The sequence below is a fragment of the Mycteria americana genome, chromosome 7 (genome assembly GCF_035582795.1).
Source record: "Mycteria americana isolate JAX WOST 10 ecotype Jacksonville Zoo and Gardens chromosome 7, USCA_MyAme_1.0, whole genome shotgun sequence".
Lineage (NCBI taxonomy): Eukaryota > Metazoa > Chordata > Aves > Ciconiiformes > Ciconiidae > Mycteria > Mycteria americana.
The window spans coordinates 59,033,305-59,048,699 of NC_134371.1; the positions used below are offsets into that span (position 1 = coordinate 59,033,305).

The window sequence follows — 15,395 nt, forward strand, 5'->3', positions numbered from 1 at the left end:
GGGGGGGGGGATTCCTCCCCCTTCGCAGACAGATGCTCGACACTTGCTGGGTATTTTTCAAAGTGCGCCGGTAGCGAGCGGCTGCAGCGCCGCCGAAATGTTTCGACATCCTTAGAATAGAATAAGAACCCCAGGGCCTCTGCAGGTCGCCGGTACAGGATGGAGGAGCCACCCCAGGGTGGAAATGCTGCAGCAGGGCAGCTCTCCACAAATGGGATGGGACGCTTCTTTCCCAGGGATATAAAGCCGCAAGGATGCAGGGAGCAGCAGCCAGGCTGCCAGCTCCCTTGGACCCTGGGCCAAGCAGGCAGGGGCAGGCAGGAGGGGAGAAGCGCTGCTCCCGGGGCGCTCGCTTGCCCCCCCGGCCCCTCTCTGAACACTGGGGTATTATTTCTCTTTTAATCACACGAAACAGATCTGTGCATGCCATCGGCGGGCTGTGCGGATGGAGACAGCTGCTCAGACTTCAATGGGACACACACACACACACACACACACAGAGGGGGAAAAAAAAAAAAAGCTGCAGAAATCCAAATCCTGCAATTTCTTCCCTTTTTATTTCCAGTTTATACAGAGCACCACAGGGAAAACGCTACCAGACAGTTTCAGAGCATTTGATACAGCAACGACCCAGCTTTGGGAAAAGAACGAAGGAGAAGCAAAATAAAAGATGACAGCCAAAAGCACTTTTAATATAGTTTCAGTACTTTCAAGAGAAAGCTTCTGTACACAGAGCAGCCAATGAACTGTTACCAAAATAAACACAACTGGCTTTAAAAAAATTAAAAATTTCTTTCTGATGATAAAGAAAATCAAAAGAGACGAGACCCAGTGAGTGAGACAGAAAATACATTTATTTTTCATCCTCCAGAAACACTTCTTTTAATTTGGCATCCAAAGCCATTGTAGTTCATTAATGCAAATTTTATTTATCTTGGGAACCCATTTGTTGCTCTGCCACCCCTTTGACAGGGCACTCATCTTCATCAAGGCAGCCGCACATCCACAGCCAGGGTGCAGCACGCGGCACCTCCTGCGATCCCTGCCTTTAAAAACCACATAACACCAATAATGAGTAATGGCTATTATTGGCGTCCCGAGCAGTCACCCACACGCCGCCATCAGCTGAAGGATGGAGGCCAGGGCTACTGGACGGCATCCGGAGCGGAGGCACAGCCTGTCCTGACCTTGCCAAGGTCCCAGACACCGAGTCTCCAGCATTCCCACCGGGAATCCCTCCCCGCCGGCAGCTGGGGGGCACGGGCACCGTCTCCAGGTGCCCAGGCAGCAGCCAGCCAGATACCACGACGCATCCCGCTGAACGAACCTCCGTCGCGATTAGCAGCCCCTGGTCAAACGAGCTGGGTGGTGTAGGTGCAGGCAGCTCGTTACGGGCGTCCGGCGATAAGCGGCCATCGCAAGCCCCCTCTCCCATTTTAACGCAGGGGTGACAGCAGCAGGCCATTTGCAGGCAACAAGCTGGACCAACTTATCTGCATGCAACCTTTCCGAGCTGGCATCCAGGCAGATCTGCCTCCTAAGCACATTTGTGGCTTTGTTTTTAATGATGTGAGAAATGCCCCAAAAAAAAAAAAAAAAAAAATCCCTGGCAACGTGCACCTAGAATGCGACAAGTAAAAGCCCAGGATTTTATTAATTTGTGCATTACTTCAAATGCACCATTTTACAAGGACTAATCCCAATCCTGCACAAAATCCTAAGCCGTAAGCTTGAGACAAAAAAGCAAATGCTCTTAAAACGCAGCGCTAGAAAATCCATTTGGAGAGAAATGCGGTGGTGTCGTGCACAGGTGAATCCTCGGCATTTGATAAAACACACCCGCCACACCAACCAAGTGGAATCTATTCATGTTTAAACATCAGGATTTAAAAAAAAAAAAAGCCTTTGAAAAATTGAATTTTTGCTCCTGGGACTCTTCATTGTAAAACCATGAAGATGCTTTCCCCACCACATCTCCCAAGAAGTGGTTTTGCAGGACCTGTCTCCCTGTGAGAAGTTATCAGGCCCTTTCCCAACTCCCGTTGCAAAGGCACAAGAAGTCAGGGGTCAAGCCTGGACATCAGACCCGACCCTTGTGAAAGCCAGGTCAAAAATTAAGCGGGTCTCAGTCCTGCTCTTCCAAGCGCGCAGGAGAGCATCTTCAGGGCCGCGGCAGCTCTGCCGAAGGACAGGGAGAGCTCCCCACCACCACTGCACGTCCTGGCTCCAAAACTGGCTCCATCCAAAAGGTAGACTTGTCTCACGGCACTTATTAACATAGCCAAGGTTTGGTGTCTTTGAGTTTTTTATTTCATTGGAAAACTGATCGGTTTCTATTGATGCCGATGCCAAAGAAAGCCAAGACTCAGCAGAGGCAGGAACTAGTTACTCAGGGGAGCCGCTTTCCTCCTCTCATCCCCAGAAAACCAGGAGTATGACAACCCCATGACATAACCTCTTCAAGACAGCATCAAATGTAAGGTAGGACATACCAGAAGTTCATTTTAATACCTTCAAGATAGCTATTGCACAGCCCCAGCTCCTTGCAAAATAAAAAGTCATCCACGCCAGCCACAGATGGGGAGATCAGTGGGGAAACACAGCTTCAACCATCACCTGCCTCCTGCTGAGCAAAGCCAGGAGAAGACCCCAGCACCCACCTCCCCAGGTCCCCAGCAAATCTCACCCAGGGCCCACCAGAAGAAACAAGCAGCGTGAAGAGACGGGGGAGCAAGCGAAGGCTCCTTCCCCACTGCCTCGCCCAGGATCTTATGCAAGGTTTGCTCCTCAGAGCGTGGCCAGAGGAACAGAAATCAACGCCTCACACCCATGGGAGAAACAGCAACACCCCTACATCTCCAGAAGAAAAGTCACCCGCGTGAAGTACAAAGCATCGTCATGCAGCAACAAGCCTTGGCCTCTTGCTGAAAATCCCCGGGCTCAGCTGCCTTGAGAGGGTGAGGAGATGCTGCTCCTCCCAAAATCCCCGCTCAGCTCCTCACCCACATGAGGGGGGGCAATGCAAAACTTGCACCACCGCTAAACACAGAGCTTTCCGTGTAACCTAAATGCAAAACCCCCAAAAATTAAACGCAAGCACAAGGCTGGCCACACCGTTCATCCAAGCTAACCCCAGAGGGGAGCAGGTCTCCCGCTGGGGAAGGGGAGCAGGACGTAACCCCCAAATGATCGAAGACTCGCCACCTCCCCCATGGACCAGGTCCTCCTCCAGGGCTAGGTTCACGTATACGCCAAGGAAACGCATAAGCCCACAAACTCTCTCTTCCACCCTAATGCTACCAAGATTTTTTTTTTTAATATATATATTTCCAAAGAAAATTAAAAGCTGACACACCACAAGAGATGGTTCACAGCTGAATGTCACTTTACAGAGCAATCGGATAGACGAGCTCATTTAAGTTTTCCAAAAGTCCTATCTGAGGTTAGAGGGACTAATCATAAAACATCTAACATCAAAGCGAGCGTCAAATAACAGCAAAGCACATTCCCTCGCACAAAGCTTCAGAAACAAAGCACGCAGGCACATGTGGTTTATGTTACTGCAGTTTTAGCACAGTTAAATATTTCCTAAAAGATTTCCTCTAGATGTGAGCAAAATTAAAGTCTGCTGTAAATGACTCGTGTGTTGGAAGCAGAGAAATCCCGTGTCTCACCTGGGCTAAGCTTTATAAAAAGCGTAGGTAAGCTGAGAACAAACTCCTATTGCCTGCCAGAAACCAGGGCTGGTCACACTTTCTCTCCGAAAAAAGCTTCAAACCTATTTATTCTTAAAGCCAAAACCAAATATTTAATTTCTTGTGCTTTATTTTTCAGGTCTCTAGCCTCTTTAAGCTAGCATCGTTTTGCCTGGAGTAATTAACCATCCAGTTAAAAAGACATCCCAGCTTCAGAGGGTCTGTTTATACTCTTAAAAAAGAGACTCAAAAGCCAATAAATAAATCTGCTAAAACAAACACAAAGTTAAAATTCCAGCTGTCAAAGTTTTCCTAGCTCTCCCTGCACGACCAGCAAGAAACTCTGGTGGTTTTCATCATCCCCAGTTCCAGTTTCTGTAATACAGTCCAGAACATGCTCAAGAAATATCTCACCTATGAGGGAGCAGCAATAAACAGATTGTAAGTTTTAATGCCTAATAATCCTTCCTTTTAATTATATATGTTAAGAAAAAAATAATTAGAAACATAAAGGGCTTAATGTATATTTAAAGTGTTCAACAGTTTCCATCATGATAGGGCTAATGAACCTCTGCTGGCCCCTTTTATGTGGTTTAAAGTATTTTAATATACATGGTAGGATAAAGTAATCTACCCTTAAAGAAAAATAAAGCAAAAATTAATTAGCAAATTGGAAACATGTTGTACAACAACTGCCCCACCCAAAAACTAAGAGGATACAGAAAAACTAAACTCCCTTAGCAGCACCCTGACATGGGACACCAGGTTTCAACATGAAAAAAATACATTTCATGACTCATGGCATTCCTTCCAAACCTGCTCCCGCTGGATACAGCCTTAAACCTAGACCCAGGAGGAGACTGATTTTCACACAAAACAAAAGGAACCACAACTGGCCCTAGAGAGCTCCATCAAAGTGTTTTCCCCAAAATAAACAACTCCATAAAGCACCACACCACCTAGACTTTTAAAAACAACTGGATACAAATTTAGACTCTGCCCTGTACCACGTCACAGGGGAGGGAAACCAAATGCTTGCCTAAAAGCGAGCATTTTTAGGAAAAAAAAAAAAATCTAAAAAACCTAAAAGTAGTTTTGGAAAAAAAAATTAAAAGCAATTTCAACCACGTTAAGAGCATAGGAACCCATCAGTATTTTTACCTCTGAAGCTGCATTTCAACAGGCATCATTACAAACACACACCGAGAAAAGCTGAAAACCATAGTGTAACAAAAACCTTCCAAATCAAAACTCCTCCAATTAAAATGCCAAAGGCATTTACAGGTATCAGGTCTATCTTAACCTCTGCCCAGGCAGAAGGCTGCTGAAGCAGGGTCAGAAAACCCCCTGCGCCTGGACGTGCAGCTTAATCATGGGACTAGGAACCACGGGAAGGTACCCAGGACTGACCTGCAAAGCATCAGATAAAATATTCATGATTAATTGCAGGTTTGAAAAAAACAGGTTCCCTCCAAGTGTTTACAAAGCCAGTGCATTTTAAAGCCCTGCTTCATTGTTACTCTAACAGCAAAAGTAAATTCTGCCTATGTACTTATGGCTGGACCGCATACCTCCCCATCAGGGCACAAAGGCTTATCTGTGGGTAAGGAGCCATAGGCAGCACACACCATATAGATTCCTAAGTGGTTGGTTACAACGCAAGGAACACAAAGCTCGATGCTTCAGAAAAAGGAGAATTCCCACCTAAAATTGCCACGGACACTCGCCCACCCATGGGCAGCCGCGACAACTCGAGGGCAAACTGTATTATACCAGACTGGGGAGCGCAAGCGAGAAACATGAATTTGTTCTGCTGGATCACAGCGTACTGTCAAAATCCACCAAAGGTCTTTTCTCTCTCCAAGAACCAAGAGATAATGGTGTAAAAACTTTTGTTCATAAATATTTATGTGAGTGAACTTGTTAAAAATTAACCGCCGTCGTTAAAGGTTTTGTATCCTTTAGGATTCCCAGCATGCAGTGCAGTTGCATGCTTTATATTAAGCCTGGCATTTCTGCATTCCTTTCCTGCATGCTTTTGTCATTTGTCTAAAAATTAAAAGGAAAAAAAAAAACCCACACACCACACACACACAAAGACAGGATCTGTACACATAATAATAAAGCAGTTTTTAAGAAGACAAAGATGCCTGTGTTCAACATCCAAGATCTTTCTTTGAGCAGGGGGAAAAAAAAAAAAATCAATTTAATGACTCCAGTGAGATCAGGGTTTAAGCCTCATTTAAGTTTTACTAAGCATGAAGGAATTATTGGTTGATAATGTGGCATATATGGGTTTTTTTGGACCTGCCAGCTTTGTAAGCACGAGGGAGCCCGAAGCAGTTTGTCCCCACGAGTACAACCCTCACCCCTCCACACCATGTTCCATCTCCAGAAGACCATTCCTCTTGGATTTTGGCTTTCAATTTTTCAAAGAGATTTTTCCAACCACAGGGAGAAGGAATTTCATATCCGTACAATCCTTACTTTTTCACAGGTCTGAGTCAGAAACACGACTGTACAAACATCTGATTTTTATTCACAGCAAATCTCAACTGTGCAAGCCTCAGGTCGTGACGCTGGGAGCTGGCAGTGTCCATTAAAGAGATCCTTAGAGGGGAACAGTAGTTTTGATTTAGCGCTGGTGAGCATCAAGTAAGCCAGTGCTGGGGTTTTATTTTTTTCCAAGACATAATGGTTCCCATATAAGCCGACAACCAAGTTCCTATCTTAATTGCAAACACACACACGCAGCCACAAAGTGTTTGTGTCTCTGGTGGCTGGAGCTCTTCCACCTCACCTTCCAGCAGCATCCGCAGCATGGATGTGGAAAGTTGGCAGAGGACATCTCAGCTATGCCTCCTGTCCACCCCGGATAAACACGCAGCCCTTCACAGCCTTTTGTTTGATGTAAATCTTCCTCCTCCGTCTCAGGGCTGCAAGGGACTGCTGTGACAGGGCTGCTCTGGGGACAAAACCAGAGGTGTCCGACCCCGCATCACCCACCCGCTGCCATGCGAAGAGGAGCCACGCTACAGCCAAGACCCGACCCCCCCGCTCCGAAGGCAAACTCCCACGGCGAGCATCCCGCGCGCCCCTTTCGGGCTGTAAAAACAAGGGATAAATCACCCGCCGACTTTGCGGCGAGCGCTTCCAGAACATGCTGCTTCATCTAAAAAGCTGATGGTTCGGAGGACAATGGGCGCGAGCTCCGATTTCAAAGCTGGGGAGATGGTTTAGACTTGTCAGGGGATATGAAATGCCAGAGCCGGGGCCGTCCTCCCCGTCCTCTGGCTCGCCCAAAGCAGCAGCGGGAAGCGCAGGGAGACGGGGCACGCGTGATGCTGGATGCCAGGGCTGGACGTCACTTTGGGATGGGACTGCTCTGCGTGTCCCGCACCCACCTGACCCCAGCGCTCACCCAGATCCTTCACAGCGTTGGCTAAAGCCTCATCAGGGCCACGTTTCAAAGAGAAATAAATTTAAAAACTCATTAAAAAAGAAAATTCCTTTGTACATAACCAGCCCTGGTTTTAGGCAACCGTTACCTCCATCTCCCACTCCCACACCGGCTGCTCGCTGCATCCACACCTTGGTGGGCAGGTCAATGAAGCATCACCCACAGTAAGCTATTATTTTTTTCCCCCCTCCTAATTTTAAAGTTCCTGCAGAGCTACTCCTCTCCTTCTAAAAAAAATTATTTGGTTTTGAGTTTCAAAGTGTTTTAAACAGACTTAGAATAATTAATCATCTTAACGCAGCCCTTAGAAAATATTAATTCATCCAAAAAAAAAGGGTGTAATCGTATCCTCAGAGAAAAACCTTTTGTGCTACAGGAATTTTCACTGCGTATCCTCAGAGGTGGAAGGATAATTCTTCTGCTGTCTCCTATTTTCATGTCTCAAATGGAAAATGTTTTGATAATGCTCTTCTGAATGTAAACTGTACCAAATGGGATTTTTTTTTTTAAGCTGTTTTCTCCCCAAAAGGAAGGAGGGCTCTTTAAATAAACACAGCCGAACTAACCATTCCTTACAACAAAAACCACCCTCCCTTCACTCATTCACGCCATACCCTGGCACAAAATGAATTTACATTTCGCATTTGCAAAACAAATTCTAGCCTAATGTCATTTTAATGGGAACGCGCATTTCAATCACTTCCAATAACAACCAGGAGCGGATTATTTTATGTAAAACACCACAATTTGCTTCTCTTTAAATATATACAGATATAAGGCGCATTTCAGATGGGGACAGGGACTAGAAGGATGGGGGAAGAGGAACAACATTTCCTCTCCGACAATCCCCCTCTGCCAGCGCACACAAAAGCCACCTGCCCATGGAGAGAAAACACGATGCCATTATTCCCACCATCATTCCCACGGCCCCTTCGTCACCGAACGAGAGCGAGAAGGCCGCGCGCATCCATCCCCGAAACGCGCATCGTGCCAGGCCGCCGGTGGTACCCGCCGGTGGTACCCAACTTGTCACCCCAACCGTTCCCTTCGCCTTCCGCCAGCCGGCCTCGCTGCAGGTGCCCGTGCAGGGGGCTGGGAAGGGGAAAGCGGGGGGCAGATGCCCCCCTAGAGATTTTCCAAGGGGGGAGAGCCCCTGATGGAGAAGACAAAGGCAAACACTGAGAGCTGTTGGAGAGATGCATTATGTTTATCAACATAAAGGGCCAGGACCCCCCCGTGGGTGTGGGTGCTTAGGGGTGAGAGGGACCCCCGTGGGTGTGGGTGCTCAGGGGTGAGAAGGACCCGGCGGCGGGGCGGGGCGGGGGGGGCGGCAGGGCTGCGTGCCCTCCATACAAATCCCCGACGGGCGCTTGGGGGGGGGGAGGGGGGGGAACTGGCTTTATTTTCCCACTCGGGCTGGATGGACGGCGTCCACGCTGCGGGCAGCTGCCGGTGACACCCGGGCACACGCACCTCACCGGGGGGGGCGGCTGGGGGGTCACCCCCAGCCCTCCCACCCCCCAAACCCAGGGCCGGCACCTTCCCAGAGGAGCACAAGGCGGTCCCTGCCCCCGGGGCAGGATTTTCCTGTCAAACCACAACCGCGCCAGACAAAAGGCTGAAGTGTTTGGAGGGGACGGGCGACACACAAGCCCCCGGGGGCCCCGTCCCGGCACTCACCGACTTGCAGCACGTTGTCCACCGCGCCAGTCTCCAGCAGGCGGATGCCGCGGCGGAAGGGCAGCCCCTCGCCCTGCGGCGCGGCGGCGGGGGCGGCGGCGGGGGCGGCGGGCGGCGGCGGGCCGGCGGCGGGGCTCTCCTCGCCGGCCGGGGCGGGGGGAGCGGCGGCGGCGGAGGGTCCCCCCGCGGCGGCGCTGGCGGGGGATGCGGCGGCGGCGCGGCCGGGCTGGAAGCTGGAGTACATGCAGATCTGCCGCTCGCTGCGGGGGAAGCTCCAGTAGACGATGCGGCGCTGGACGGGCTCGGGGATGCGCTGGAAGCGGCCCTCCACCCGCTCGAAGGCCCAGCTCCCCGCCACCCGCTTGGCCGCCGCGTCCAGCAGCGACTCGGGCTGCAGCAGGCTGCCCGCCCCGCCGCCGCCGGCGCCCCCCGGCCCCGCCGCCGCCGCCGTCCCCGCCGCCCCCGCCGCCGCCGTCCCCGCCGCCGCCGCGGGGCAGCAACCGGCCAGCGCCGGAGGGGCCCCGCTGGCCCCCGCGCCCGGCCCCGCGCCGGCCCCCGCGGCCCCGGGACGGGGGTGCGCGGCCCCGGTGCCCCCCGCCGGGCAGGCCCGGGAGCACAAGCGCTTGGGGCCCGGGGCGCCGGCGGGCAGCGGCGGGCGGAGCAGCTCCTCTCCCTCTCCTCCCTCCGCCATGGCTGCGACCGACTGAGCCGGGCGAGGGGAGGAGAGACGGGGAGGAGGAGGGAGGAGAGCGGGGGGACCGGGGGTGGAGACTGGAGGGGGTGGTCCCACCGGCCGGGAGCCGGCCCCCGCCGGGGCGGGACGCTCCGCAGCCCCCTGCCCGCCCCCGCCGACAGCCGGACCCCCGCTCCGGCCTGCCCCTGCCGGGGTGCCGGGCGTCCGGCTCCGCGGGGCGGGGAGGGGGTGGCCCCGGGGGACCGCCCCGGTGCCCTCCCGGCTGTGTCCCCAGGCGGGGGGAGGGGGGTGGGACACACGGGCGGCGCTGCGTCCCCCGTGCCCGGAGGGCGGGGAGCGGGAAAGCCCCGCGGCTGCCCGTCCCCACGGCGCTGGGGGCGAGGGGGTGTCGAGGCCAGCCGAGCGCAAGGAGCTGGTGCTGAGTCGGAGGCAGCAAAGGGGCATGGACGTGGCCCCGCGCCCCGGAGGTGTCCGGCGGGAACCGGGGACCGCTCCTGCTGCAAGCCCTGGGGTACGCGGTCTCAACGCCCAGCCTAACCCAACGCCCAGCCTAACCCACAAATCTAACACCCAGCATAACCCACAAATCACCTTCGGGTTCACACCGGCTAGCAGAGCAGATAGCAGTGCCCTACCCTTCAGTGGGCATCAGGGTTTGCTCTCGCTTTTAAAGCCCTGTAGTAAAGATGCTCGTCCCACGCATCGCTGCAGCATCCTTGGATGCAGAGAAAATACCGGGGCCTGTGGCACACTCGGCCTTTGGGAGAGGAGATGAAGAAGCACAGGCAGTGCTGACTGCCAGGGAGCTCTGCTGTGCTCTTAGGTGGGGTTGCGTTAAAGCGAGGTCCTTCAGCACATATTGCCTGAGTCGGCACCCCAAAATCCAGGGAGCTGACTCCTCGCCAGCCTCTGCTTCAGTAGAGGGTGATGGCAGCACCCCTGGGACCAGCACAGCGCGGGGCCGATGGGGAGAGCGCTGCTGCCCTGCTGGGGCTTGTGGCTTTGCTGCTGTGTCCAGCAGGACACCGTCCCAGGATTTTCCCCAGAAATACATTCCCGTTCTTTTGTCCTGTCTAATTTTAAGTGACAAACCTCTGAGGAAGAGCAGAGCTCACAGATCTCAGAGTTCAGGTTTCTTACTCTGTTATCCTCAGCGCTTTGAGAATCTAAACCCAATTCCTTTCTATCTGCAGTTCAGTCACATCTAGACCATTACTGGTTACTCCCTTGTTGCAGAGATCTCCTATTTACTCTTACTGACAGAGCAGGAGTACATTTCCTGGAATAACAGGGCGATGCAATTAGGGAACAGGAAATATTTATGCACCTTTGCTATGCCACGAGGTACCTCCAAGCCCAAGGTCTCCTTCGCAGCACTCGGAGGGAAGGAATCAGATCTCGGGCAGGTAGTGAGAGCAGGCAGAGCTACTGCAATGAGAGAGCTCCATTTTAGAGAATAAGCCACATGCTAATCGATGAAGGTCAGGAAGAGGTTTTCCTTGAAGGCTGAGGTGTTCCTTGCTGCCGCTGGACTTGTTCAAGATAATCAGTGCTAACCGGTGGCAGGGCCTGGCCGCAGGCAGCACCTACACACAGGTTTGTTGACGTTTTCCCCAGGAATCATGTCCCCATTTCTTTAACCCTGAAGGACATTTCACTCTCCATAAGGGATTGTTGTGACAGGGAACGCTTGCGAGCACAGCATTTTGCCCATCACCTCTGCTCGCTGTGGCGGCGGCAGGACCTGGGGGGATGAGAAGGGCTTCGTCTACCTTTGCCCCTCCCTGGCTGCACAGAGGGACCTCAAGGGACCATCCCAAAGCACCCTCCTGCCCCAAGGTAAAGCACACCTTCCCGGCAGAGACCAGTCCAGCAGGATCTTAAGCTCTGATGATGATGGAGGCTGCGGGCTCCAGTATTACAGCAGCCCGATTGCCGGGGAGTTTCTGCCAGCACCCATGTCTCCCCGCAGTCGCCGGGTCTGCTCAGGCAGGGGTGAGCTCGCACAAGAACTGGGACACAGCACCCCAGCTTGTCCGGTCCCTCTGTCAGCAGTCTCTGCAGAGCTCACCTAGTGACAACCTTGAGTGTCCGTCCTTACGTCATCCCCAGACAGTGCCAAATAAAGAGGATTTTAGACTTCAGCTCGAGCAGGGATGTTATTCATTCCCAACGAGCTGACTTTTCACTGCATAAAACATATAATCCAGACTCAAATCAAAGCAAGGTCAGTGCAGTGGCTGGCCAGCCTGTCTCTGGGGGGGTTAGCATGTTATTTCAAAGACAAATCAATCTATTTTTCCTCTCCCTCTTCATCTGAACATTTGTTGCTCCCCATTCCTCTCTGCCTCTCCCTATCCATTTCATTACTGCCTTGAATTTTGCAAGGGGGAACTCTCCTCCTCCTGGAGAACATGGACAGACCTCTTCTCCCTGGGGAAGGATGCGAAATGTCAGCCTCCTGCTCAGCCCTGATGCTGCTCATTCAGAGCCTGGAACCAGGTACATCAATAATTCACCGCACGCTTTCCTGAGCCCGGCCATTTGCTGAGTGTCTACCGCTGGCAGCCCTGGTTCCCCTCCCGGCTTGGAGGCTGTGTGGTCGGGGTCTGCCCGTGCTGTGACCCACCAACTCCAGCCATTCTGGCCTTAGCACTGGTGTTATCACAAAGGGCTGATTTTTCAAGCTGGCCCCAGAAAGCATTTTATTTTGAGTCCCTGTCTAGAAAATTTACTGACCAAAGGGGCTGGAGCCCCCATGGCTCTACACTGCAGTTAGGCAGCAGTGCAATGCAATATCGTGGGAAATTCTTTGGGTGCCGCCTCATCCAGATGCCCAGCTTTAAGTTGCAGGTGCTGTGGGGCAAGAAATCTGCTTTCATAGAATCACAGAATCATAGAATTGTAGAATCGTTTAGTTTGGAAAAGACCTTTAAGATCAACAAGTCCAACTGTTAACCTGGCACTGCCAAGTCCACCACTAAACCATGTCCCTAAGCACCACATCTACATTAAATACTTCCAGGGACAGTGACTCAACCCCTTCCCTGGGCAGCCTGTTCTAATGCTTGATAACCCTTTTGGTGAAGAAATTTTTCCAAATATCCAATCTAAACCTCCCCTGGCGCAACTTGAGGCCATTTCCTCTCGTCCTATCGCTTGTTACTTGGGAGAAGAGACCGACCCCCACCTCCCTACAACCTCCTTTCAGGCAGTTGTAGAGAGCAATAAGGTCTCCCCTCAGCCTCCTTTTCTCCAGGCTAAACAACCCCAGCTCCCTCAGCCGCTCCTCATAAGACTTCTGCTCTAGACCCTTCTTTCCTCGTGCTAGAAAATAAATTCAAGAGCTTCAACAAAGAGAGAGGAAAAGGATGCTGCTGAGATGTTCTCCGCAGGTTTCCTGGCACCTGTGCTTTGTTTTGTGGCAGACAGGGTAAGTGCTGGTAGGTGCCATGTCTCAGCCCAAGGGGATGCCATCTCCTTGGCTGCTCCCACCTGCACACCTTCATGTAGGTGCTCTCTTCTCCCCACCATTCTCAAACCCCACACCCAGCAGAAAAACTGCCTTTCCCTGGGCATCTTCCCCTCTCTTGGATGCTCCCGTGCCTCTTCGACTTTGTTTTGACTCCGAACAGTCAATGTTGTGCCCTCACTAACATGGGTAACGCTGGCTGAGCTTTGCAGAGATGACAGCAGAGCTTTTCAAGACCCAGTGAGCACCAAGGAAGTCCTTCTGATGACAGATGAAGATATACAAGTGCAGCAGAAGCTTTATGGCCAATTAACAATGGGAAAGGAGCTAGACAGCAGAGTGCAGGCGGCCACCAAGCTCCTGCTCCAGCCACCCAGAGGATTTGCTGCTCCGAAACAGCCAAAGCCGGGCTTATTGGCAGCCAAGCTGCCTGCTACAGCCGCCAGCCCTAGGCACTCGTTGGAAGTGTGGTGGCTTCTGCCTTTCCCGTGTTGCTGGTGCTGTTCAGAGCAGAGGCAGGAGGGAAAGGACACGGGGAGTAACGTAGCCTGCAGCTCCCCTGCCTTGATGCACTCAGGAGCAGGGGGATCTATTGCCCAGGACAGTTATTCCTTAGCATTCCTGTGGATCCGATGTCCAGAAAGGGGCAGAGAGCATTGCCTTATGAAATATTTGGCTTTGCAAGCAAGGGAAGCCATACCTTGGTTTGGTTGCCTGTGGAGTTGAGCTCCATTTTTAGATTCTCGAGTGCCTAGTAAGGTCTCCAACAAAGCATAAGCTTGAGCTGGAGCTTTTTGCCATCCAACTGTTCAAATCCCCCGTGGCTTCTCCACTGACTCATTAGTGCTGAGTTATTGCTGTGCCCTTCTTTCAACTCCAATGAAGTTGCTTTTCACTAGCCAGCCAGTTATTTTATGAAACTTTCCAGAACTGACAATCTCAGGGACCTCCTTCAGGTGTGACTGCAATCGTCCGCGTACTCAAAAGAGAAATGCAAGGAGTGAAAGACACCATCTCCCCTTCCCAAGCATGGGCTGAATTGAAAGATCAGGTGCAGGAAGGCTGCTCTCACTCTCACTTTGACACAGGAACAGCTCTGCTTGCCTATATGTCTCCGTATGCGCTCAGGGATGCGTAAGTTTAAAGCAGGGGATGCTCAGGGTGCTGCAGCTTCTCTGCCCTTTGTCCACTGCCAAAGGGGACAGCAAACCCCGAGAAAAACCCCAGGCCGTCCTTGATCCATGATCAGGGATGCCCGCACCCAGCACCATGCCATGCCCTCCCCAGGGCACCTCGTGCCGCATTGCCTCTGCCTGCTGTGCACCGTGGACCTGGCAGGGCTGAGGGTCCTGGAGGAGCTCGGCAGGAGGCTGGGGGGGTGGGAGGATGAGTGGGGGGAGCCAGCGAGCCCTGCTGTGGGGATGGGGTCTGTGGTGCAGGGTGGAGGTTGGGAAGCTCCTTCGTACGGCTGGAGAGGGGACACCCAGGAGCAGAGGGGCAGGAGGAACAAGGAGATGGTCTGGGGCAGCAGCAAGGAAGGGAGAAAAATGGAGCGAGGTGCTTGGGTCCCAGGTGTCAGGCTGGGATCGGGCAGACCCGGACTCCCCCTCGCACCCAACCAGAGAGTTGGGGCTGTCGGGAGCTGTTGTTCCCTCTCTCCCACGCACAACGTTACATCTCTGGCTTGCCGGGGCTGCCTTCCCCCAGCCCCCATAAGATTAGCAAAGTGCTGAGCCTCTGCCTTGCCACGGGGATTTCTGCACCCTTCCAGCAAACGCATTTGCTGTGCAGGCCGGCAATTAAACACGGATGGGCTGCTGGGGGAAGACCCTCGGCTTCCAGGAGAAACAGTCGTCTCTTGCCTCCCTGGCGTGTACTGTAAAAGCACAGAGCACTCCAAAAAGTTACTCGGCCCCACGCTGGAGAGTGGCATCTACCCCGGCTGGCCTGGCTGCCACGGCGCTGAGCTCAGCAGAAAGCAGCCCCCCGACCGACTGCCCCCCTCTCAGCCGCCGAAGCTCCCTCCCTTTAATTAGAGATGCTAAAATAACCAGGGAATCATTTTGCAGTTTACAAGAGCATGAATAAATGATGGCAAAGCGAGGCGTAAACAACGCTGCCGTTAGCCTTTTGCATCGGGTCTGCCCTGGCTTCGGGGAGGCGAGCGGGCTGCAGGGTCCAGCCGAGTGGGAAGCCGGAGCCAGGCCAGGGCTGGGGCTTGTCCCCCTGCCCTCCGTCACCCGGGGTCCCGCTCCTCTTCCCTGGGCAGGGAACCGCCGGTTACGCCGTGACCCCTTTGCGTCGCTCCAGCCTTTTACTCCCTGCATTTAACACAGTTTGCAAACGGCAATTAGAAGGCAGATACCTCTGGGCGGGGAATGGTCTTCTAGGGGA

At 53.0% G+C, this 15,395-nt stretch overlaps 1 protein-coding gene across 1 annotated transcript in view; it reads right to left on the bottom strand.

Moving 5' to 3' along the window:
- Nucleotides 1–9,554, bottom strand: part of ZSWIM5 (zinc finger SWIM-type containing 5) — a 100,947-nt gene extending 91,393 nt beyond the window's left edge. Inside the window, exon 1 of the mRNA XM_075508644.1 lies at nucleotides 8,836–9,554. Within this exon, the coding sequence (XP_075364759.1) occupies nucleotides 8,836–9,526 (691 nt within the window). The 5' untranslated portion in view covers nucleotides 9,527–9,554. The remainder of the gene's footprint in view (nucleotides 1–8,835) is intronic.
- Nucleotides 9,555–15,395: the final 5,841 nt, after the last annotated feature.